Source organism: Perca fluviatilis, chromosome 1 (assembly GCF_010015445.1).
Source record: "Perca fluviatilis chromosome 1, GENO_Pfluv_1.0, whole genome shotgun sequence".
Taxonomy (NCBI): Eukaryota; Metazoa; Chordata; class Actinopteri; order Perciformes; family Percidae; genus Perca; species Perca fluviatilis.
In genome coordinates, this window is record NC_053112.1 from 13,426,615 (window position 1) to 13,452,298 (window position 25,684).

Sequence of the window (25,684 nt, forward strand, 5' to 3'; positions counted from 1 at the left end):
TACATGAGTGGAGCATTTCTACCCCCACGTCAGCACTTAGACACATGCATTGTATAAAAGTCATGAGGTAACTGAACTTGGTGTATCCGAACCATGTATTTCTTTTTCTTTCACTAGAGCTATTAAAAACAGTCAATTGATTACTTTTAAGTTCCTTAAAGTCAACTATTTTAAAGGGACAGTTCACCCCAAAATCAAATATACATATTCTTCCTCTCACCTGTAATACTATTATCTAGATTATTTTGGTGCGAGTTGCCCAGTGTTGGAGATATCTGACATATAGATGTTTGCCTTCTCTTGAATATAATGTAACTAGATGGCACTCGGGTGCTCAAAGCACCAAACAAATACATTTGAAAAACTCAACAGCAATGTCTCTTTCCAGAAATCATGACTGGATTACTCAAAATAATCCCGGTAGACCTGGTTGTGAGCAGTTTTATGTAGGAGCTATTTTCCTTCTATAATGCTACACCCGCTAACCATATCACCGCGCAGAAGGAAGCGTACTCATGGATGTCTTCCTTGTGGTCTGACATTGCGGTTGAGTTTTTCAAATGTGTTTTTTGGGCTCTTTGAGCACCACATGCCTATTGCCATCTAGTTATATTCATCATTATATTCGAGAGATTTGGGGTTGGACTGTCCCTTTTTAAAGTAATAGTTTGACATATTGGGTAAACAGTGTTTTTCCTTACTTAGAATGGGCCTTTGGGGGGTGACTACGCATGACAGTAAGCATGACCGGTTTGCGTACAGTAAAGGCAAAGAGTCTGTTACTTTATTTGACAGAAATCTATATGCATTTGACTTAGTTCTGACAATTTGATAAACAAAAATGTTGATTATGCTTGACTAAGTGAAACCCCAATCAACACAAAACTGCTTAAAAAAATAATATCAATATTTAAATTTAAAATCGCGGGGAGAGTTCAACACAGCCAGACTCTGGGCGGTAAAACTGAGATAAGCGCTACAATTCAAAGTTATGCTCTGCTTTTCAACGGTTGTTTGGTAAATTGCTATTAAACACAGTTGGAGAGGATTTGAATTTCTATTTTTTTCTCAATTTTGGTACTGATTTTCCTTTGGTGCTGGCTAATACCTCTTTCGGGGGTGCCAACAATTCCTCTGTGAAGGAAAAACCCTGGAAATATGTTTATATTCGATCTCTTTCCTGCTGCCTTAAAGATGGGAGTTAACTAAACTTATAGTTGAAAGTGGTCCCATGACTTTTGAAAATGTGAAACCCACTGAATTTGAGATCACACTTACAGTAGGATAAGTTGAATCAACTGATGATCAGTCATAGCGTCAAGCCTTCCAGTTTTCCTTAAACTGTAAAACTGTAAAAAGGGGTCTCTGGAGAAATGATAATGCTGGCGTCTCGGTCAGGATGGTTAAAATGCTATACGGCAGAAGCCAGGTCGCCCCGGTGAGTGTGAGCTAACCATAGAGTTAACTGATGCTCTGTTGGCACTGTAGCCGTTAGCTCTGTTAGCGCTGATCAGCGATAAGAGCTCCGTAACCGGCATTAGGCTACTTTATATTAATTATATTATACAACTCTAACCTATTATGAATCCACTACATCTTTATTATTTATTCCCCTTTTTTAGATTTTCTTTCTCGTTTTCTTTTTGGTTTCGTTTTTGTTGGTTCACATCTGTGAGTAAATATTTCTAAAGTTCTACAGTCAATTAAAGTTAAATAAAAAAAATGGTTTTAAGGCCGCTTTACTCACACATAGAGACACAGACACACATAGTATGGGATGTACTGACATCAAAACACAGCCGAGAGAGAAACAATGTGTTTTTTTTTTTTTTATTGACATTGAGTCATTGTCATAGACATCAACACTGGTGACGTCCTTGGAGAGTGTTGCAGTGGCCCTGATGTACAAATCACATCTGTTGTCAAGTTATTCAATTTCAGTTTTCTAAAATGTAATGAAAAGTACATTTATACACTTTACATTTGTGTAAATATTTTTCATATATTCTGTGGTATATTTCAGATGAAACACAAGGCACGTGGACACCTTTTGAAATACTGACTAGGATCAATCAATGTGCAAACAAGTATACAAGATAAATGATACTGGCCACGTTCGGCCATTGTCAAACATTTCCCATTCAAATAATACTCGAGACAGCTTTTTAAACCATTGTTTGGTTTGTTCTTGTGTACCATTTTGTAAAGCAAATGTGTACCCATTATTGCCTAATACACACCTTTGTCTACCTTGTTCCTACTTGTTTTCCTCAGTTGGTCTTGTCTTAAGGCAGGGCTGATCCTGTCCAGATCATTGTCTATGATGACTAACACAGCAAGGAATGAGCTAAAACAAACAGCAAGAAAAGGAGTTAACCTCAAACCTACATTCAGTTGCGTCAAAACAGTTGATTATTTTCTTCTTGCGACTTGAAAAATCACATGGTCAAACAGATAGCTTTGTGTGGATTATAATATTTCATCACACATCGTAGTGTTGTAAATGTCAAAGTTTCTCCAGGTTAAAACAAACCACAGAGCAGACGGCGGCTACACTGAGATCACCTGAGGACTAGTAATCAGTAAAGATTACTGCATCATAAATTGTGATGTGTGGCGTTAGGCCTCAGGAGGTTTTAGTTTTTATCAAGAGAGCTAATTATTCACATTGCAGCTGATATGGAGTCATCTCAGATGCACATGACAACAAATTGCCAGTGCCCGATAAACCATACAGAGAAACCGTCTTTAAATGACAAGGCTGTGAGTCAATTACCAAAAGCACCTTAAATCAATTTTGTAACAAGACCATCTTGTAAAATCTGTAACAAAAATATATCTTGTAAACAGTTATAGAAAATAACCACAAAAATGTGTTTTTAATGTCAGCCGTCTTTTTTTATGGGAGTTGGTGTCGAATTGTTCAAATATTTTATTTTGCAGTGTAACCCCTTAATAGCAAAAACTCAAACTCAAAAAAATGTAGATGGATGTAACACTGGTAGATCCTAATGAACGTATTCATTAATGTTACATTGAGTTATTGTGTATGGAGTGTATTTCTCGTTGCTCCCCACAATCCTGCTTTCCCCCATATCTATTTAGGAGTGAAAATGGGTCTGCAGTCAGTGGGGGTTGTCAAACATAAAATCTACAAAAATGTTAGTGCATCTGCTCTTTTCCTGACCTGGTTTAGTGAATCGAATCCAGGTGATTGTCCACTGTTAATTGTTGACCATGAAGCCAAGGTGTAGATGAACAGGAAGGGATGGGTGAATCAAGGACTATTAAAGGGTCAGTTCATCTAAATCTCACATATTTTCTTACTTGTGTGGTATAAAGCCATGCAGATGTGGTTTTGCGTCCTGAGGTTTTGAGATATTCACCTCTAAAACATCTGAAATATAGAGAATTTGATTTGTAAGGCTCATAACATTGCAACAAGGCAGGCTAATATTATGCAAACACGATGTCTACCTTGTTGACATCTTAGTTTAGCATGTTAGCATGCTAACATTTTGTTATTAACACTAAACACAATAGCTGAGGTTGATGTCATTTTTTTGGTGGGGGGGTGCTTGGCCATAAGCCAAAGTATTGGCACCAGAGGAAAAGTCACAGGTTTACAAAAATTGGTAGGATTCATCCTCTGGTGACCATGCATGGCTGTAAAAAAAAAAAAAAACCCGTTCCCACTCCCAACTCGTTAAATACTGACGCTTGGTCGTTGGCTCTCAGTGTCAGATACCGACATAAAAAGATCACCCTTCAGCGTCTGTATGGAACACACCGGGCATAGCAGCAGCTTGACCGCGCACTGTAAGATGGCCGAGTAAGAGTGACAACGGTAGCGAGTAGTAGGAAAGAGCGAAAATCTGCGTAAGTAGGCAGGATGGGTCAAACAACACAGGACCCTAACCAAAACCGAACTGTCCCGTTCTTGAGCTGCTTGTCAGTTAAACGTACGTCCCGACCCAGAGCGTCAAAAAGTGACGCCAAGTGTCCCTACCAAGCACATCTGAATATGATGCTAAAGGAGTCTTTTTGCATCAATAACAAACGCCAATGGCACCTGACCAATTGCGCGTTTTGTCGCGATGGGAGTGAGAATGTGTTGGTAAAAAATGTCATGCCAATCCATCAAACAGTTGTTGAAATGTTTCCATCTGTACCACAGAGGTAGACCGACCAACTGGCTTTGCTTACCCTAGTACTGGCTATAAATGACATTTGAAACTCTCATTGCAAAAATGTTGAAATAAAGAAAGTGTTCACGGCGATGCCTGTGTTTATCCAAAATAACAGGGACTTTTGAAAAGATGGTTACTGTTGAAATTTTCAAATTTCCTTTTTTTGTTTATGCTGTTTTCAGTTTTTCCTAATGAGGTCCCTAAATATCTGTCCAACTACTTTTAATGACTAATCACGACAATGACAACTAGGGTAATTCCTCAAATAAAAACCGGTAGTCAATTAAACGCCGGTCCTCCGATAGTGGTCGTGGGGGGCGTGGTCAAAATAAAGGCAAAGATTTGTGTGGATAATCTCCTAAGTGCCTTTCATATAATATTAAGTAAAAATAAAATTCAAGTTCATTGTAATGTACATTTCTAGCAATTTAATTTAACGGATTAAACAATATATTCATGTTTTTTTCCACACTTTGTTTCTCTGGATTATGATACTCATGTAAAGTATTATTGTCCTACCGGTATTTTAATCAATGCGGCTGTATGTGTTACCAGAGCGTAAGTGTAGTTTGTGGTAACATACAGGTGCCAGTAGATGGCAGTAGTAACATTGGATGTAACACGGGGTCTCATTTAGTGCTAGTGACGGACTTTTCAACAACTTATTGAAAACAAAACAAAGTACACGGAGTTACAAGATCAGCCGACAAGAGCAGAGCACGGCTATCTGGAGGTGGGAGGAAAAACGTTAGCCTGGAGCTAACGTTTTTCAAAGTTTTTCAATGCAGCTGAAAACAAAGCTAGCTACCGTCTGTAACGTTAATCAGATACTGGCGTGCTGCAAACCAGCAATGTGTTTTACTAAACTACTGTATGCTCTTATTGTAATCTACCAACAATACCGTAGTACCTGTATTTGAAATAAATACCCGGTACAGTTACAGGGTTCAAACTGACACAATGGTGGTGTTTGATTAATTCTGACTCAAGTTGCCCTGCTTCAAATAAAAGCCTGTGAACTTTTACAGTTCAGGTAAATAAAGGCCCCGGTTTTTAGTTGAGGAATTATGGTATGCGACAAAAGGCAGCTTAACAAATTTGATCCTTTTTAGATTCAAAGTTCAGTGGGCAACAATCCCTTTGAATGGAATAAACCTCCAGTATCTCTGAAACTCATTGAAGCACAGAGAAAATGTTAGGCAAGCAAATAGCCTCATTGTTCTTTTATGTTATGTCTTTAATGTGATGAATGGATATTCTATCTGCACCTGTCGGCCTTGCCGGATACCACTAGGGGTACATTTTCTTTTTCTCGTTTTCATTTGGGTGAACTGACCCTTTTAAAGTGGAAGACTTTTGCAACCCAATACTCTAAGGTCTTGTTTGGGCTTTGTACGCTCGAAACAATGACTTCTGTCCATTTCAGTCTTTCTTCAGTTGTTTCTCGGCTGGAATGGCTGAAGTGCTTTTTATGGCTCTGCAGGTGATATTGATCTTTGTTCCCTCACATGCGCGCACACATACACATACACACACACACACACACACACACAAACACACACACACACACACTACACACTCTACACACTCATCATAATCATGCATGTATGTTCTGAACACGCAAACATGGACACACATCCTGGTTCTATGCATTGCTGAGTGCACATCCTAGCTGACGACAGCTGGTTTAAGGAGGCCTGCCCTTGGTGGAACAACCACCCAGGACAAAGGGTCACTTCGTCTATGCCCCACTCCTGCAGACAGGTTCAGCACCTCCCCCTCCTCTCCTTCCTCCTCTTCCTCTTCACCCTCCGTCTCCTTCCCTACCACCCGTCCCAGACCTCCAAGAGCTCCCAGCCCCAACATTGATGCAGCTGAAAGTCCAAAGTGTAAGAGAGGAGAGTCCGAGAGGCCGAGCGGCCCGATGCTGCTTCCTCCACCCATGGAGAAGAGTGGTGCCCCATGGTGGCCCAGGGCTCTGGCGTGGCAGAAAGCAGAGAGAGGCAAAGAGGTCCCCAGGCCCCCAAGAAGAGCTGCAGCAGCCCCAGGGAGGATGATGTGGGCCCTGCCTACAGTAGGCAGTTCAACGGCACTCTGGTGACCAGGGAGGCCCAGCCCCGCCCCCAGCCTGCTCGGGGCACCTTGCTCATGGGCAACAAAGTGCCCATGTGCCTTGATGTGCTTGCGTAGCGAGCTGGGATCTGTGTAGCGCTTCAGGCAGCCTGCCATCTTGCAGTAGTAAGGCTTGTCAACGTAGTGGGTGCGGGTGTGTTTGAAGCGATCGCTAGAGTTGGAGTAACGTTTGCTGCAGCCTTCATAAGGGCAGATGTAGGGTTTTTCTCCTAGTAAAGTAAAAAAGGAGAGACAAGGACAAAAGAAACGAGAGACAGAGGGAGGGAGAATAAATTACTTGATTGCAGTATAAATAAATAATATTGACCTTGTGGCCAATAGCTCTCAGTTGAAAAATTGTCTGCATAGCAAGAATTTTTTTTTATTTTATTTTTTTGACAAAATGGATCATGCTAAACTGTCACTTTTAATTGTGAACCTTAAGTTACTGATTCCTGAAGATGTATTCTGCCATTGCTTTACAAGGACTTTAAAGTTGAAAGTATTTCAATAAAGTGAAAGAAAATAAGGTTATAGAAACACAACAAAGCCAAAAACAGATTGAGAAAGGAAATGGATATTAGGAATTAGTGCTTATTATGGGCTTCAAAACAGCTGAGTCCTAGACTTCCCATAATATAACTGGAAATTATATTTTTGTAAGAACCTATACCCAGTAGGGGTGTCACGATTCTCCAAATCCTCGATTCGATTACATTTTCTAAGGTCACGGTTCGATTCTTGATTTTTTTTACATTTCTTTTTTTTTTTAAAGCACACATTTTAGATTAGACTTTTATGCAATATATCTGACCTTTGTTCGCAATGTACCACACTACATTGTCAAATTTAAAACATTTATTAACAACATAATGTAACAATAACTTATATCTTCAGTCAATTGGAAACTTAAGGAAATAACCTGCCATCTAGTTTCTCTTTTCACAAAACAAACAAAAACAATAAAACAGCCATGTCCATAATCTTCTCTGAACAATTAAGTGTTTTTGTTTTTGTGGTGCCTGCGGAGATGCCCTGCCATGTTAGTCGTGCTGCCAGTGGAAGAAAATGGTACACACACACAGCAGAGCGTGCAAACTGTGGCTTTTTTCAAACTCACTGGAAATCCAAAATACTTCCACACCAGCGACTTCAGTGAAAGAGAAGGGGGCTCAAGTTCTGTCGATGGGTCTCCTGCATCTGCACTTGCCATGCTATCTTTGGACTGGCTGTAGCTAAGTTAGAGGAGGTTGACTGACTCGCAGCACTTCAACAGGTGAGTTTTTTTCCGCTTGGCAAGCCGACCGGACGTGACATGGGGGCGTGGCAGCATCGACGATTCCACTTTTTTCATTTAAGTTTGAGATTGTGACTTAATTTTGGTCGATTTCGAATTAAAATCGAAATTGTGATGCCCTTTAAAAAAAAAAAAAAAAAAAGAGTCTTTCAAACTGTTTGTAACAGGCTATTATGTTTGAAATGCGTTGAGATTAAGGCTTGGATACCCGACCCGAGGCCGACGGGTCCCGACGGTACCCGACAGATATTTAGAAATTATGGTCGGGGTCGGGTCGGGCTCGGTCACATCAGCGCGATAAAGGCAACAGCTTTCCACACAAACGTAGCCTACATGTGTCATTAGTATGAGGAAAAAAATGAGATTTTAACTGTGTCTGGCTCGGGTCGGGCTCGGACACAAATTTCTTAATACCTGTCGGGCTCGGGCCGGGTTCGGTCACGGCTCTGTCGGACGCGGGCCGGCCTCGGACAGAAAAATTCGGCCCGATCCGGACTCTAGTTGAGATATACCTCTGACTTCATTAGTTTATTTTCTCGAAAATCAAAACACTTCTCAAGAGATGACATTACACAACAGTTTTTTACAGGTCCACTAGTACTCCTCATGATGAGCATACTCATGATGAGCAAACTGATTATAATGTGTAAAGTCGTGATGTGTGAACCCCATTTTATGGGAAAAAAAGAAGAGAATACCGCTATAGCAGGAGCACACTAAGATATGTTTCTTTTAAACAGATTTTTAGCTTTTTAAAGAAAAATGGGAATTTTCCATTACAACAGGGCTTCCATACATGTATCAACGTCACACAGGAAGGAATTACCGGTAACGAAACAAGGATTTAAAACTCAACCCATTGTTAACATTGAGAAACTGGCAAAGTGTATTTGCACAAGCTCATAATGCATGGGTGTGAAAAGACTCCCTCGTCATCAGGAGCTTTGAATTGCTTCAACTAGATCCTGTTTCTAGTAGATCCTGTTCATTTTATAATGCATGAATCCTTGTCTCAATTTGGCTGATCATTCCACCAGTTTTCAGTTCAGGCCCAGTGATCTGTGTAACCGGTCTTTTTTTAGATACTGAAAGAAAACTGGGAGCTGGGGATTGTCTCTCGCCCCATTGCCAGAATACTTTGTTATCTTGAAGTACATTGTGAAGGCTGAATATGAAACAAAAGGACGTGTAAAGAATGGTGATGATACAAGTTCATTCCAGTCTCAGTATTCCGTTTGTTCCATGTCACCTCTTGTGTCAACATAATTTCATTTCTCTGTTTAGGTTAAAGGAGAGACCAGATAATCAAGTGAAATAGACATGCCTCCTGGCTCCAGCTTGTTTTGGAACTACAGGGATGATAATGAAGTCGGGCAAAAGTCTCTGGTTTGTTATGTGTCTGGCAGTAAAAACACAGCTTCAACCCTGGGGTTCCACATGCCCCTTGAAGGACAAATACCTTCACCAGTGTGAGCATTTCTGTATTCTATCTTCTTAGCCAAGGGCCTAGTTTCCACTGTTACACCTTGATGTTTAGCTGGTATGATGTGTGTCCTTGTTGTTCACCATTTTAGTTTAGCATTTTAGTCTGCTAACATTTGCTAATATTTGTTAAATACAGGAGAGGCTGACCAAATTGTCGTCAGTTTTGTGACTTAGCCCGCTTTGGATGTATCGTGAGCTAAACCGGGTGTAACTGTCACTGTGTCACGAGCCAAAGCATTAAGAGATTGTTGTAGCAACCAACGTAATAATAACGCAAATAAATAAAGCGCATTTCATGAAACCCAAGGACGCTTTACACAAGTAACGTTACAGGGGGACAAGGGAAAAGAAAATAGTAAGCCAACACAAACACGGACTAAAAAGGAAAACGTCTGCGCTAAATGGAAGGGGGGAGTAATTTAATGTCGGCTACTGATGTACAACCACGCGCACTGTAAAGTTATTTTATGAATGAAATAGACATATCAGGTATGTTATATGTATATTGCATACCTGACGGCCAATTCGGGGTCGATTTTGAATCATTTACAATCCCGTAATTGTCTCCATCTGTTGAAAGCCCGACCGAGTGTGACTCACGTCATCGTTGTCTTTCACTTTCCTTTTCCGTTTAATCTTTTAGTTGCTCTTTGTTTAATTTCCTTCTTTCCTGTGATGGTCCTACTTCAGTGTCAGCCATAACTACAACAGATAACTTCTAAAAAAATATGTGATCCATCAGAATGTGTCACTGTAGTGTCACTTTCATTGCAATCCATCTAATAGTTGTCGAGATATTTCAGTCTAAGCCAAAGAGTTGGACCGTCAGCTACACGATCGTGGGTCATTCTGCAGTGGACTCAAAACAAATGTAGTAAAAGTGCTGAATTGTGTAAAAAGCTGATAAGCAGGGGCAAAGAGAGTAAGCTGCGAACTAACCCCGGCAGCACCGGAGGGAATTAAAGTTGCTGTAGGTAGGATTGTGAAGATCCAGGACTTAGCCAAAGAATTTGAACATCAACAACTTCTCAGTCCTTCCCACGCTTGGCTGTAGGTGGTGCCAGAGGAGCCAGATTTATTTTTAAATGAACTGCTTTATGTAGTTCTACTGGAACATAGGGTCAGTTTCAATAAATATGACAGAATGTTAGTTTTATAAGTCTTACCTACTGCATTTTTTAACCACAAAACACACCAAAACATGAAGGCTGCAGAAGAGTCAGATTTTCCCACTTCTGGGTTCATGTCACAGTACGTGATAACTCAAACTAAACTAAACTCTTTGTAATGTAACAATAACTAATAATGTAACTGACTTTGTCAGCAGAAGTTCATTTGTATAGCAATTTTAAATAAAGGCAATTCAAAGTGCTTTACATAAGACAGAAGGGCATTAAAAAAAGTGAGATTTGATTTGTGAGTTTGCGAAGGGTTAAAAAATAATGCAAGTTGTGTATTGATGGCAGGCTACATTTAAAGGGGCAGTCCACTGACGTTACACATAAAAATCATTTTATTTATTCTGAGTAGTACTACAGTAGAAATTTGGATTGTGTTTTCTGTGGCTTTGGTGGATGCTTTATAAAATCTGAGAAAATAACCTGGATGATGTCACAGTGACATCATCAGGCTTATCAGAATCAGAAATTTGAAACTCCTCAGAAAACCTGCATTACATACTGGTGCTGTGGAAAAATGCAGGCATTTACCAGGTAGGGATGGTCTAATGACAAGACTCCTAAAGAGTTGCATTGTGGGAAATGTAGGATCCAGTGTTCGAACCTGACCCACACTAAGCGCTAAACATCGGGATATCTCGATCTCTGCTGCTTTGATTGTGACCACTTTTTAAGATTTGGCCCTCACAGGATAATTTTATTGTTGGTTTTGGTCTTTTAATGGGATTCGTTAGCAATAATAATATAGACCTTATATAGATCTTTTACAGCTGCTTGGTTGCATTTTGTTTTCATCGTGAACTCACCTGTGTGTGAACGGGTGTGTATCTTCAAGTTCTCCAGACGTGAGAAGCTCTTGTTACAGGTGGGACAATGGTGCGGCTTCTCATTGGTGTGTGTCCGGATATGAATCAGCATTTTATACCTATGAGACATCAAACAAATTCAGTTTAAATAACAAACACACACACACACACACACACACACACACACTACTTTGCTTTTGAGATGTAAGATGTGGCTGCTGATATTTAAATTAGAGCCAGTTGTGTTACCATATAAGGCTGCTAGATCTATATCATGATCCAGTCTAATAACCTGCCTACCCAGAAGCTGCAGGGGTGTGTAAGGCTGCGGCTCATAGACCATGGAAACTACTGTACTTTTGCTTTTCCATACTTTGCATGCACCCTGGGGACAATTTACATAGGGTTAAAACAAAAATTACACAAATGCCTTACAATATACTACAGCAGATGTGCAAGTAAAACAAACCTGGGAAAGCATACATGCATTTCAAATGGTTCTTCAAATGGTGTAATTTGCAGTATTTCTAAGCAAACATCTTTTCTTTCAGTTTGTTTCCCTTTTTGCTAATTGAACGTGGCCTGCCTTTGGCACATATCGTTATGATTTGACTTTTAACCATTTAATGGTCCAGAAATCCAAATGGCTGTTTGGTCACTTTATGCATGCATTTCTTGGTTTACGTTGCCTTGATACCTCTCTTATAATAACAGTAGTTGATGGACCTGCATTAAAGTTGATACATACGGATAATTAGTATTCAACTTAACTTCTTAAACCTCAGCGACCAAACTTATTCTGTGCAGCCACACATTGTTTAAACCCACTAAACTTTCATTTAAATGTAAGTGGAGATCCCAAAGTGTTTCAGGCTAAAATGGGTTTGAAGTGTTAAAACAATGCACAAGACATTTACACCAATATCATTTGATGGAATGAGGGCGTCATTAAAAAAACAGACCACACCAAAAACGATAACTATAACCATAACCATAACCATAACTATAACGATGTGAGCATCCCACACTGCTGAGCAATAACGTATTTCAAACCGCGACGTCAAACACGCATTGCACGCTTCAGCTGATAATAATACATCACAGCAGACGATGCAACGTACAATTAGATAAGATTAGATTAGATTAGATTCAACTTTATTGTCATTGTGGAGAGTACAAGTACAAAGACAACGAAATGCAGTTTGCGTCTAACCAGAAGTGCAAAAAAAGTGCAATGTGATATGCAAAGTATAGACAGGTGGTGCATAGACAGGACGAGAAATATATTGCAGTGTTATAAGAGCAGAATAAATATGGCTATGTTATATAAACAATGTATGAACAACATGTACAGATATGTGCAATGTAGTAGCAGTGACATTATAATAGTAGTAAGAATAATAAAGATATATGCAGTGTATTAGCAGACTATATAATAAGAAAAACTGAATAAATATGGATATTCTGTATGAACCATATAGACAGATTACAGGAATGTCTGTAGTAATATCCTACATATATGTGAATTCAGGTACATTTTATGAACCAAAAAAGTGTCCCGGCAGTCCCCGGAGCAACGACACCGCTGCCATCTCCAGGAAACCGCAGGCGCACAGAGCTGCAGAGAGCCGGGGATGAGAGTGGGCGGCAGCAGTCTCTCCACAGTGTCTCTTGGCGCGTTCATGCCACATCGGAATAATAGGGACCGCCCCCGTGGTTACATTGTTGTTCTGACTGGCAGCGTTCACATGGTCGGCAAGCATGTTCTTCTTCTTCTGTTATATTGGCGTTTGGCATAACAACCAACTTGTTGCATGACTGCCACTAACAGTTGGCCGTAGCCTAGAGCATCAGGTGTGTGAAAACACGGAGGCCACAATAACAAAAGATTTTCTGCTGTTTTCTTATACGAGCATCCATACAGCATATCGCCAGGTGTTTGTTTGTGTTATCTGCAGGACAACCAACGGGAAAAGACACGGATAATGTGTTGTTTTTTATACATAGGCCTATTTATGAATAATTAAACATTATGTCTGTGTGTGTTTCTTGGCAGAGGCATTTGTCCACATTAAACATTAAACATTATTATTATCATTGAAATATGTTCAGTGAACCAAAGTCGCCTGTATATGTCTATGGTGTTTCAACCGAACCAGGAAAGAAAATGCCCCTGCACTCAATTGGATAGACCTCCAACCAATCAGAGCACCGGAGACAGACGTCACAGAAGCTGCGAGCAAAGGCAGTGGCGGCAGTTTCTCTGTCGTGTGGACGCTGTCAGTACCCGATCCGTTCCACCGGCACGATCCGTTCTGCGCATGTGCAAGATGATACGTATGCCATGACGTATGCGCAGATGATAATACCGTTTCGCTATCGATCGGTTCCAAACTGTTCTACGCGATAGCTTCACCGATTTACTGCCGCTAGGCGGCAGCCTTCAGTCTAAAATAAAGCATGTCCGCAACGGATCGTGCAGAACGAACCAAGGATAGCTAGATTCAGTCTAAAATAACATTTAAACCAAAAAAAGAATTTAAAAAAAATTTTTTTTTTTTTTAAATGAGCCAGGCTAAAAAAGACGAAAGTATTAGTAGATTGTTTAACAAAGTTTAATGTCAAAGTTATTTTGAGTCTTTTTTAATGTATTTTTTTTTTTTGGTTTTTAGTTTAATACTGTCTCAGCTAGCGGTTAGCCGAATTAGCTGTTAGCTAAACTAACGTTAGCTTAACTGTGGAGGTTAACGGCAGACCGGCTACAATCAGCTAGCGGTTAGCCAAATTTAACCGCGTTAGCTAAACTAACGTTAGTCTCCCGGTGGATGATAACGGTATAATCATACTTATAGTAAATGTTTGTCTTCCGGTATCAGTAAACCACCACGATCGTTATATCGTGAATTTACGAGTGAACGGTTTGTGCCGGTGAACCGGCATTGGTTCAGGGGGGGATTGGGTACGTGATCGGGTTTCGTTCTTTTAAAATGAATGTGCTGTCGATATCTTCTATAACAGAGGCGATGGCGGAATCTACACATCTCAATTCTCCAGCGGCAGCCATCTTTGTTGTAAACAAATTCAACCCAAGCGCTCTTTGAGGACGTGGTTGATTACCAAGGGGGTAAGCTTCGCTTCAGAACTCGAACCTCCGATGGCGCCATTTTGTTGCTACAAAGGTATCACCTCCTGTTAGCATCCACTACCTTTTTTTTTTTCGTTTTTTTGCGTAATTTTAAAATTTTTTTAATAACTTTTTTTGAACCATTATTCTATTTGTCCAATTTTTAAAAAACACAAATTTAAAAAGGCTCCATTACTTGCACCTTACGCTACGCGTCCGCCAGCAGCAGACGTTTTTGTAAAAATAGGCTAAATTACGTATTGTGCAACCAAGTAGACATAGTAGAGGAATTCGCTTATAGTACAGGAGAAGCTTGCAGGCAGTTTCGACTTACATTAGCTGTTTAGGTTTAATTACTAATGTTGACTAGCATGTTAGTTAGCAATAATTAGCCTGTGCTTATGTTATCTCCTTACATATACCGCTTCCGCTCTCTCTGTAAGATTGGGAATGATTGAGATTTCTCTTGGCACAGCTACCAGAAGACTTACAACTTTCAGACACGTTGCTCATGTCACATTTACGTTGTCTCCGTCAGTTGGAGGCTGCGCAGTAAAGCAAGGGATCACCGCAAAAGTGCTTCTAATAGCCTTCACTGGTCTCCGTCCAGAGCAACGGGATCTATTGGTCCATTATATATATGTCAATGTTGATTACCACCACATCATCGTATAAAGCCCGCCCTGACAATTTGATTGGTCCGAACACCTCTGGTTCGAGCATCGTTGCTCCACAACGGATCAAGTCCAGACCGAACTTCCGGACCTCAAATGTTGTGGGCGGGGCTAAGTTTGGCTATCTCTCCGCCGTGTCATGTTGTAAATTCAGATGGATTGTGATCGGCTGTCAGTGTTTCTTCACCGACAGCTTTCATCAAAAATCGCTCTGAAAGTGATCCCGACGATATCGTTCTCCAACGTCGTTGTGTAGTTGTATTGATACCAACATCGTTTTTTGTTTTTTGTTTGTTTAGGTGTGTTTTTTGTTTTGGGAGTTTGGTCAAAACCATCGCACTAAATGGCCTGATACCAGACTGCATCTCTGAATTACAGGATCCTTATCAACCTGCAACCTAAGGGCGTCAGCAACAAAGGTGTTCCTGTGTCAAGGTGTACGACTTAAGAGTTAGTGTACCTCAACGCTGATTGAAAACATTTCATCGCTTTTTTTATAACCTTATTGAATTTGACATCACATTGTGTGCATGTATTGTATGTGTTTCCCTGTTGATGACATTTTAGAAACTAAAATATAAATCAGTTGATGAAAAAACTGATCAACAATAATTATTGACAATAATCTTTAGGTGCTTTAGTAACTGATTACACAATATTTTTGCTGGACTTTTTTTTTATTTAATTTTTTTTAACCCTAACGGTGTTGTCTTACCGTCGACCATGCAACTTTTTGTTTTTCTGGGTCAAAATTTCAAATAAAAACTTTTTTTCGACACCTTTTTTGCTTTTTTAGTCTTTTGTCACTTGTTCCTATGTTTGTCAATTTTCTCTGCGCTATTTTATTTTATTTTTTACGATTTTGTTGTTTTTCCCCGATGTTTTGGAAGCTTTTTCCAACATTATTGGTCACTTTTTTCAACATTCTTTTATGAAATTTTTTTCTTCAAATGAAAGAAAATGTATGGAACCAAATCTTGTTATTTTATTTGACAATTTGGTTGAAAGGAACTTTTTAAATTGGGTCAAATTTGACCCGAAGACAACAGGAGGTTTAACAATACTGCAAACTACAGCTTAAAAAATAACTTCACATTTAACATAAGAGTTGAACTATGTTTTCAAACTAATATTGTTACACAGCCATTTACCGATAACATGTTATTTGTAACTTGTTACCTTTCTTTCCTATTTTTCATTCCGTGTCTATGCTCTTACCTGTTTCTATTTCATATTCTGCTATGATTCCAGATAAATGTTTGTCTTATCGTAATTTCTTTGTGTGAACACACCTGGCATTGAAGCCCCTGCCATTACGGGCACAGCCCTCCCACTGGCAGCAGTACCCAGAATCCTTTTCAGGCTTGACGTGGAAGTCGTTGATGTGATCAACCAGGTCCTGCAGCGAGTCGAACAGCAGGTGGCACTGGAGGATACAGAAGGAGAGAGAGATTTCTATACAATTCAGATGAAACTGATGAGCAACAATACTGCAAAAGTGCTTCAACTTCAATTTGTTTCTGAGAAGTTAAGCAATAAATTTCACACATATACATGTTTTATGTAACTTCACATCAAGATTTTTTTTCTTTTGATTTCATTGTTTCTAATCCATAACTTTTCTGCTTTTCTTGAGTTTCTTCAATTAATTCTTAATGATCAAAAAGGTCATAACAAATCATGTCCAGGCACACAAGGTTGGTCGCAAAAATTGATAAAAAGGCCTTTAATACATAGGGCAAGACATTAAAAATACACCAACGCGTGTCGGCTTGAGCCTTCCTCAAGGTAACGGTGGAGTAATTCTTAATGATGTTGAATCATTTTGAGTGTGTGTATATATTACATGTTATATCATCTTAAACATTTTAAAATAAGACCTTGTTCAATGCTTCTGTAACTTCTCTTGTTTACTTATGTCATGTTTGCAACTTATTCCAACTTTCCTTACATTCTGTTACATTACATTACATGCTGCTTGAGTTTTAATTTTGTGAAGCACTTAGTCATAATTAATCGTTTCGTTTCTTTAAAATCTCAGCATAAACTGTAAATTCATAAGTTCCCAGATGCCAGGTAACACTTCTTCTTTTTTTAAGATAATTTTTTTGAGCATTTTTTAGGCATTTATTTATACAGGACAGCTTAGACTTGAAAGGGCAGAGAGAGGGGGAATGACATGCAGCAAAACCCCCAAAATATTTAATACAATAAAGGAAAGCAGCACACCCTCACGGTTAAATTTGCAACAACACATGGATGTTTGGCTTTTTCTGCTTAAATGAATACCATGATTAATCGAGGTTTAGTATTCATCCTCTATTTCTGTCATTATTAGACCTAGTTCTTTACACCACCTAGTGTTCAGTCTAATAATTGCGGTCCTTTTCACCCAGCTTGCTATGATATTCTTATAGTAATAATTCTGTGCGTTTGATTGACTTATTGTTATTGATTGATGATGCTCAGCTGAGACTATTTAATTTATTTTGTGTATGATCATTGTCAATGTGGTAAACCGCATTGTTTGCACAACTGTGCCCGTTAGTTTATAAAAATACATTTATGAAGATTGGGTTAGATTTCACTTATATTGTCATTGCATAGAGTAAGTACTGATACAGAATGCAGTGACACAAGCATCTCAGTGTGCATTGATTTGTTTTTGTTTTCATAATCATATTCACCTTTATCCAACGGCAGGCCAGCTGACCGTCCAATGAGGGCTCTGGTGATACCTGCTTCTCTCTGTTCTGAGCGATGAACATGGAGGAGGGAAAGCTGTATGCCCTCGGTGGGCTTCCAATCGGCAGGTAAAATGGATAGCCCTGCGGTGAAGCTCTACCCTCCAGACCTCGATGACGAGCTGGTTCCTGGAAGAGAGGAGGATGGAGAGAAAGGTAACATCAACCAAGGAAGACAAGCTTGTTCCAGTGTTATTACTGCTTGGTTAAATACCACCATCTTTGGTTCATTGATGGACGATCAAATGAAGGTGTTTTTTAACAGCCCTGTCTCCAAAGAAATTACGTTCCCATACAACTAAACTGCATTCTCAATAACGTTTGGAGGGTATGTATTTTCTCCTGGAAAATTTTGTTTGTTTTTGACATATCACAAATATGTTTCTAATAGAATTCTGTGTATGGAAGAGGTAGGGTTGGGTGGGTGTATGGATGGGTCATACAAACATGGGTCTTTCACCCAGGAGAACGCTGTTTGTCCTGTTGGAAACCAGGGGCACGTTCACTCCCAAAACTGAGATATGTTTTCTCTTGTTTGGTGGGTGTGCCAGAGGTGTCAGCCAATCAGCAGCGACATGTATGTGAACTTGTGATATTAAAAAGGCAGAGCACTTGCCCACACAACAGGATGCACAATGCACCACGATTTAAGTTTAAATAAAGGTTTTGCTACGTTTTGTGGGGGCTCAACATGCCTCAATCAATCAGACTTTATTTATATAGTGCTTTTCATACATACAAACACACACACACACACACATATACACATATAATACAACTGCCCCCACCTCTCGGCCCCATTCACCCACCTACCCAACCACCCATGCCATTCAAAACAGGAACAAGCTGAACCTAACTGAGGAAATGCCATCATATGTGAGGAAACACCAGAGGCAAGACACTGACAACAAAAAGATACTTAAATATATAAATAAATAAAAAATAAAAGCTCTGAACAATGGCTAATAAGAACATAAACTATAAATTGTTAAAACATAAAATACAGATACATAACTAGAATAAAAACAACTGATACAATTAATTATCTTAATTAACTTAAACAAACTACATATAAAATAGACCAGAAGTAGATATAACTTTAATAAAAGGCATGGCTAAAAAGGTAGGTTTTAGGTTAAATATCAACACTCTCTGCAACCCTCTGCAATTCAAGTTAACGTTGACTTATTTTAACTCACGTAGGTATACGTAACTTATGTCACGTGTCTAACATACTTAATTTATCACAAAGCTAACTTAGAAGTTACAAAACAAAACATGCTTATTTTAATCCAAACCATTATCCATTTCTGAACCTAACCAAGCAGATTTGTTTGATTCACAACGTTAACCTTGTGTTTGAAAGTGCGACCGCTTCACAACGTATGCGTCGCTGCTACAAGGACGTGTTGAAACAAACATGTGTGACGGCTCCTAGGCCTATTAAGTCCCTTTGGTTGCTGGGCTCTGGGGATTGGCTAATGAGGACTGATGAGTGACACCTGGAGCAATTGATTGCTCACCTGTCTAAATAAATAGGAGTGCCTGAGTAATCATGCCCCCTCCTCCAGGTTGTTTGGTTTGTTTGGATTTTGGGTTTAGTTATTTTGCGTTGTAGCTTTGATACATTTACAGACACCCATACATTACACACATTACTGATTTACTGAATTCACATTTATCTTGGTTACTTTAAATAAATTTGATTTGACTGAAAATACATGTGTGTCTCCCCCTTTTTTGTCATACCTTTGAGCCAGGTCGTGACACATGTCCTGGGAGAAAATATGGTTCCCTCTAAACGTAATTTAGACTGCAGTTTAGTTATATGGGAACATATTTTTTTAGGTGACAGGGTTGTTTTTAAAGATGGTCTAAAAGTCTGCATGTTAGAAATTGGAAGGGAAATTCATACTTATCTGCTATGTGAATTATTATGGACACAAAGCTGCTGTCAACAGTTTCAAAGAAATCTTTGAAATATGTCTGGGAGACATAATGAGTGTGTCTCAAACTCCACTTCTAATGTTTTAGACAATTTAAATGGGTACTTTTATGTGCTAAAAAATGAATCCGTGCCAAGAGAGGAGACTCAGATGCTCTAACAAAAGAAGCAGTGTGTTTCATGTTTTACCACTCAAGCATGGCTAGAATTTGATTTAGACAGAGTCAGTGGACGGCTGTGTGCTGTGTGTAGACGTTGCACCAGCAAATTAGATTCACTCCCAGGATCCCAATTCAATTCAATCCTGTTGAAGAAGAGTGGAGCACATTCAGCCACAATCAGTAGCTGGTTGGATTCTTCTGAAAAGACGGTGGTCATGCCTATGGATAAGATTAACTGCTGACCTGAAGATACACACCTACACGCCTAAACCCACTGTTTAGCTCTCCGACTGCAACTTCACTGTTTTGTTTCATGCTTATAGTGCCATTTTCGGCTGGTGAATAGCCAACGTGATATCATGACTTCGCATAAATATACATGCCACTTTTTGTTATGTGTACGCATTTTGAGCTATCCGCGTGTATGTTTACGCCAGCTATCCACGTGTATGTCTACGGTGTATACAGCGGACGGGTTGGGTTTAGGAAAACAATAACGGGACGCGGGACAACAACGGCACAGTTGGGTTTAGGAAAAGAAGAAAGCGACGGTTGGGTTTAGGAAACGTGACAAGTGGGACACGATCCCCGGTCTCCTGGGTGAAAGTCCTGTGTTGTTTGACCCATCCACCACCCCAACCAACCTCCCTATGCCGATTTTCGGGCTTTCATACTACTCGCTACCATTCTTTTCTCAGGAGAACGAATGTAATGTAAGTCAATGGAGGCCAAACAGCATTGATAAACACACTAAAAAGTGATTATGCGTCTTAATAACACTCCAAAATGGCATACATACGCCACTTATTGAGATCAGTCTGTAGCACAGTGGCATATTCCAAGAAGTTGATTAGCTTATATAATGTTAAATATGAGCTTTAGTGCTGGTTGCCCGATTTTGTTATCTTTGGACAGAGCCAGGCTAGCTGCTTTAGCCTGGTTCCAGTCCTTATGCTAAGCTAACTGGCTGCTAGCCGTAGCTTCACGTTTAGAGTACAAACATAATGTTGCAAACAAGCATAATTCCGAAAATGTCACTACTCCTTTAACCCGCGATGGCCCTTGTCATATGCCACCAGTGTGTGTTCCCCTATAGTGTGTAACAGTAGCAGCTAGTATCAGAAAGGGCCACAGACATTTCTATTAGTAATAGTTTTTCAGAAACTATTAGGACCTTATTATTAGGACCTGCCAAAAATGCAAGTCAAGGCCCACAGACATTTATACTTCTTATTCTTAATATTCGTTTTTACTTTTTTTTTATCTATTATTCTTACGCTTTTGTTTAATGAAACAGCAGGCACAGCTGAATGTATTATCCCGTTTGATATGATTTTATAAAATGACATTACTGGATATCAACCGCTGTCCTGTGTTTTAATGTACGTTGCACCTGCGCCATTTCCAGTCTAGATTGAGTCTGAGCGCAACAATTACTGAAGTGTCATTCAATTATCTTTCATTATCTTTCAACAGATATCAAGACATTGGTTGAAACAAGACGTATTAAACAATATGTTCATAATTGGAAAGCTATTGTTGGTGTCGTCTCAGTGTGCGAACGCCTGCACTTACCCGTGAGAAGAGATGTGGCTGAGGGCTGCTGCTGCAGTGAGGGGATTCCAGGGGTGAGGAAGGGAAGGGGGAGGAGGGGGAGGAAGGAGACGGGGAGAGGGAGGAGGCATGGCGGGAGGAGGGAGACAGGCTGAGGTCCATGGCTGGAGGACTGAAGCAGGACCCGGGTCGTTCTTGAGGGGAAGACTGGGACTCTAGATTGGAGATTAGAGTTAAAACGGATGATGTTATATTCGTCAGACTGAAGTAAAGGCTTTCCATATAATGACTCATAAGCAGTGTTGGATTTTAGTTACTGTAGGTAGCCTACTCAGCTTATAACTGAGGTTTAAAAGTTGGTGTTTGTGTACATTTGGATATTTTAACTAATACTGTTTGGCTACATTATGCAACCGCGAATTGGTTTGAGCCCTTACACTTTGGGTAGTCTATATTGACGAAGTTTCATTTCCGGGATTGTTCAGGTGCCGCCGGAAATTACGCCGGATGTCCCTCATTTCGGCCGGATGTTCATTACATTCCGCTTTCTTTGTGTTGGCTTTCTGAACTCCGGTGGATTTCTGAGGACTATGGTTAACTGCTCCTCAGATCTCTGCAGGGTAAATCCAGACAGCTAGCTAGACTATCTGTCCAATCTGAGTTTTCTGTTGCACAACTAAAACTACTTTTGAACGTACACGTTCCACCAAAACAAGTTCCTTCCCGAGGCTATTTTACAGAGGCACCATGTCTCTGTCTTGCGCTTAACGCCACCCAAGACGATTGTGATTGGTTTAAAGAAATGCCAATAAACCAGAGCACGTTTTTTTCCCATCCCGGAATGCTGTGTGGACTAGCCAGACCCTCCTCTGCAGCACTGTGGAGGAAGGTCTGGCAATGCCAGACTACACTTTGGGTACCTCCAACCTCAGAGAAACCAGACAAGTTGAGTGAACGAGTTGTTGATTAATAATGCTTTTTAATGTGCACAGTCGTCCAGCCCAATATTGCTGTTGGAAATCTCAAAAATTGGGTGACGAGTTGGATTAAAAACTTGGCTAGTCACTGTTAGGAACATGTTAAAAAGCCCACGTAGTTGTTGATTCGATTATATTGGTTAATATTGCTTTTAAGTGCACAGCTTTCTAATCTTGCTGTTAGAAAACTCTAAAATACGTGAAGGACCCATGACGTCCTTGTGCCTCCATTTGGGAAGATTTAGCTACTCAGAACCAAAGAGGATCATAGCAGGCACACGAATGAGAGGGCAAAAATGGCATTATCAAACAACAACAATACACAGAGACTAGACAATAACAGCCATACTGTAAACACACATTAGACAATCTGCACATTATCAAGCACTTGGGCTGTTAAGTATGAACTTATACTGTCCATTCTGACTGCCACAGAGGCCATTTTGTGGTTATCTTTGAGGTCACTTCATGTCAATGTCACACTCTTCCTGTTTTGAGCCACACTGACAAATCTGGGAACAATGTATGTCTATTTGAGGACAGCTACCATTCATTAGATTTACAATATTAAGTTACTGGGAAAGTGAGAACACAGAATCCACTTACTGTTCTATTGCATTATCAGTCTTAAGTATGGCAACATGGCATCAGCAAAGACACGTTGTGTGTGCAAGGGCGTAACTTTGGGTTCAACTTTGGGGGGGTTGAGATCTCCACTTTAGAGCAAAATTGAAATTTTGAACGTCAAACACTTCATTTCCTGCATTCTGGTGAATTTTTCTGCATGAAGTTATAGTGCAAATGTCTTTATTTATGTAAAGGAAGTTATAATATAGGTTTTTGGGGTGGGTTGCACTGGCCACTTTGGGGAGGGTTGCCCCTGTAAATTACACCTATGCATCTGTTTAAGAGAGAGGGTAGAAATGATGGAGACTTTGTTGATATGTCTGTTGATACTGTGTGTCGGGCTTCCATTTACTTGGTTAACTCTTACCTGGGGAGGAGGGGGGAGACGGAAAGGTTGTGCATAGCAGGCGTGGTCGTGTGGTGCTGAGAGGGGCACAGATAGAGGAAGAACAAGCCCTCTTTCCTAATTTGACTGGACCATCTGTCCGTCCCTTGGGAAGCTTCAAGTCCAGCGGCTCGTCCAATGACAGCATGGCTGCTGGTTGCTCCTGCCCACCTGAGGAGAGAGAACCATGGTGCAGTCAAGTGTTAATAAACTATCAATCAGACATGGGGACTCGAGTTTGAGACTCTGACTTGAGTCGCACTTAAGTCGCACACACAGTGACTTCAGACTTGACTTGAGACTCATCCTCAAAAGACTTCAGACTTGACTTGAGACTCATCCTCAAAAGACTTCAGACTTGACTCGGACTTGAGATGCGGGACTCGTGAACAATCTTTATTTTTAGGAACTGTCTGATGAACTGAATATTATTCCCCTCCCTGCATAACTTACCTACCTACGTAACACGTAATACATAACGTAGAGTAACTGCCGGGCTAGTCTATATCCACGACGTGTCACTTCCGGGATTGCTCTGTTGCCGATGGAAATTCCGCCGGATTTCACTCTTTTCGGCCGGATGTCCATTACCTTCTGCTTTCCCTGTGTTGGAATTTTAAACTCCGGTGGATTTATGAGGACTAGGGTTAACTGCTCCTCAGATCTCTGCAGGGTAAATCCAGACAGCTAGCTAGACTATGATTCTGTCCAATCTGAGTTTTCTGTTGCATGACTAAAACAACTTTTGAACGTACACATGTTCCACCAAAACTATTATTGGTTATTTTGCAGCGGCACGGTGGCTCATGACAATTGTGATTGGTTTAAAGAAATGCCAATAAACCAGAGCATGTTTTTCTCTCATCCCGTAATGCTGTGTGGACTAACCAGACCCTCCTCTGCAGCGCTGTGAAGGAGGGCCTGGCAAAGCGAAACTACACACACAGTAACTTCAGACTCGACTCAGACTCGAGATGCGGGAATGGTGAACGATCTTTATTTTTAGGAAACGTCTGATGAGCTGAATATTATTCCCCTCCCTGCATAACTTACCTACCTATGTAATGTGAGAGAGGACAAACAAACATGTTGACCGCACCGGAAGCTGCTGTGCCATTCCTCATAAGCTTTGGCTTTAAAAACTTCATAAAACAAGGCCCAAACAAAAGTATCAAGATTGTGGCTCAACCACACCTAATTTTATCAAGCACGTGAAAATGCACCATGATAGGTTAGCAAACATATTTAGCTCAGCATTGGCTATTGACTTGGACTCTAGCTCAAAGACTTGAGACTTGACTTGGGCTCTAGTTCAGAGAGCATCTCTGCTATCAATATCTATTTTCAATTGAATGTTTAATGTAGTCTATCAGTAATGAAACAGTCCTTGTTATGGGCACTTATCTAGGTTATCTTCAGATCTTTGCACCGAATGCCCTCAGCTATGTTGATTCGCTTCTGATTTGCGAGACATGTCAATGTAGATGTGTTTCTGAAGGCATCAGTGATTTGTCTTTTTTAATTTTGCACATTTCCTTTTTGCACAAAAATGTGTTTTTGGATTCATGCTTAAACCAGCATTAATTCATTTTTGGCCACTTGGCAGCAGCACACACAAGCTGTAAACACATCATTGTTTGTCACCTTACAAAGTTGATATGGTTAACTTGTTAGCAAACCACTTCCTATTAACACATGTACATTCATTTGAGATCACTATCGCCAGCTCTGTTTTTGGTCTCCGCCAACTCATGAAGGAAATTTCTCCATTATCGCTCATAGTCATAGGCGCTAGCTGTGTCTGCCTGAATGCCGTTTGGCACTGGGCAGGTGGTGTACACCGGGTTGATCAGAGCTTATTTGCTGAAAACAGCTGCCTGCTGCGCCTGAAAATGATACTTATGCGAGCAGTGAGAGTAAATCAAAACAGTAAAGCTATGAGCCATAAAACCAAAACAATGAGTTGAAAGACGCTAAAAAGCTCCATAAAGTTGAAGGGAACCATAGAGTCGGTTGATTTTTCTTACTTTTTACACTATGGATGGCACCTTTTTAAATTATACTTAGTCATTTGCCCCATTTGCAACATTATGTCCCATATTAAACTAATAATTAGAGCAGGTTTAAATAAGCTTTGTGTTACAAATGATCTTGTCATATGTTTTGTCATAATCATAATAAATCTTAATGCCCCTTTTACTAGTTGTTTTAAAGCATACTTTTCATTGATATGTGTAAAAAGCTAATGCTAAGCTAATGCTAAACAGACAAAAAAACAGTCAGCAGAGGTTGCCTTGCTCCAATATCAACATTTCTGCTTCAAGTTAGCTTTGATTAGGACACTAGTTTAATACATTAAGCTTTTATATATACAGTGTAATGTGAATTAAAAAATATAATTAGGACAACATTTCTTAGACACTTG

The 25,684-nt window shown here is 40.0% G+C and overlaps 1 protein-coding gene across 1 annotated transcript in view; it reads right to left on the reverse strand.

Moving 5' to 3' along the window:
- Positions 1–1,825: 1,825 nt before the first annotated feature.
- Positions 1,826–25,684, reverse strand: part of LOC120558389 (zinc finger protein GLIS2-like) — a 46,120-nt gene continuing 22,261 nt past the window's right edge. The window contains exons 2-7 of the mRNA XM_039799369.1: positions 23,242–23,430; positions 21,292–21,485; positions 17,554–17,739; positions 16,159–16,292; positions 11,069–11,187; positions 1,826–6,532 (exon numbers count right to left, since the gene is read on the reverse strand). Of these exons, the coding sequence (XP_039655303.1) occupies positions 5,859–6,532; positions 11,069–11,187; positions 16,159–16,292; positions 17,554–17,739; positions 21,292–21,485; positions 23,242–23,407 (1,473 nt within the window). The 5' untranslated portion in view covers positions 23,408–23,430 and the 3' untranslated portion in view covers positions 1,826–5,858. The remainder of the gene's footprint in view (positions 6,533–11,068; positions 11,188–16,158; positions 16,293–17,553; positions 17,740–21,291; positions 21,486–23,241; positions 23,431–25,684) is intronic.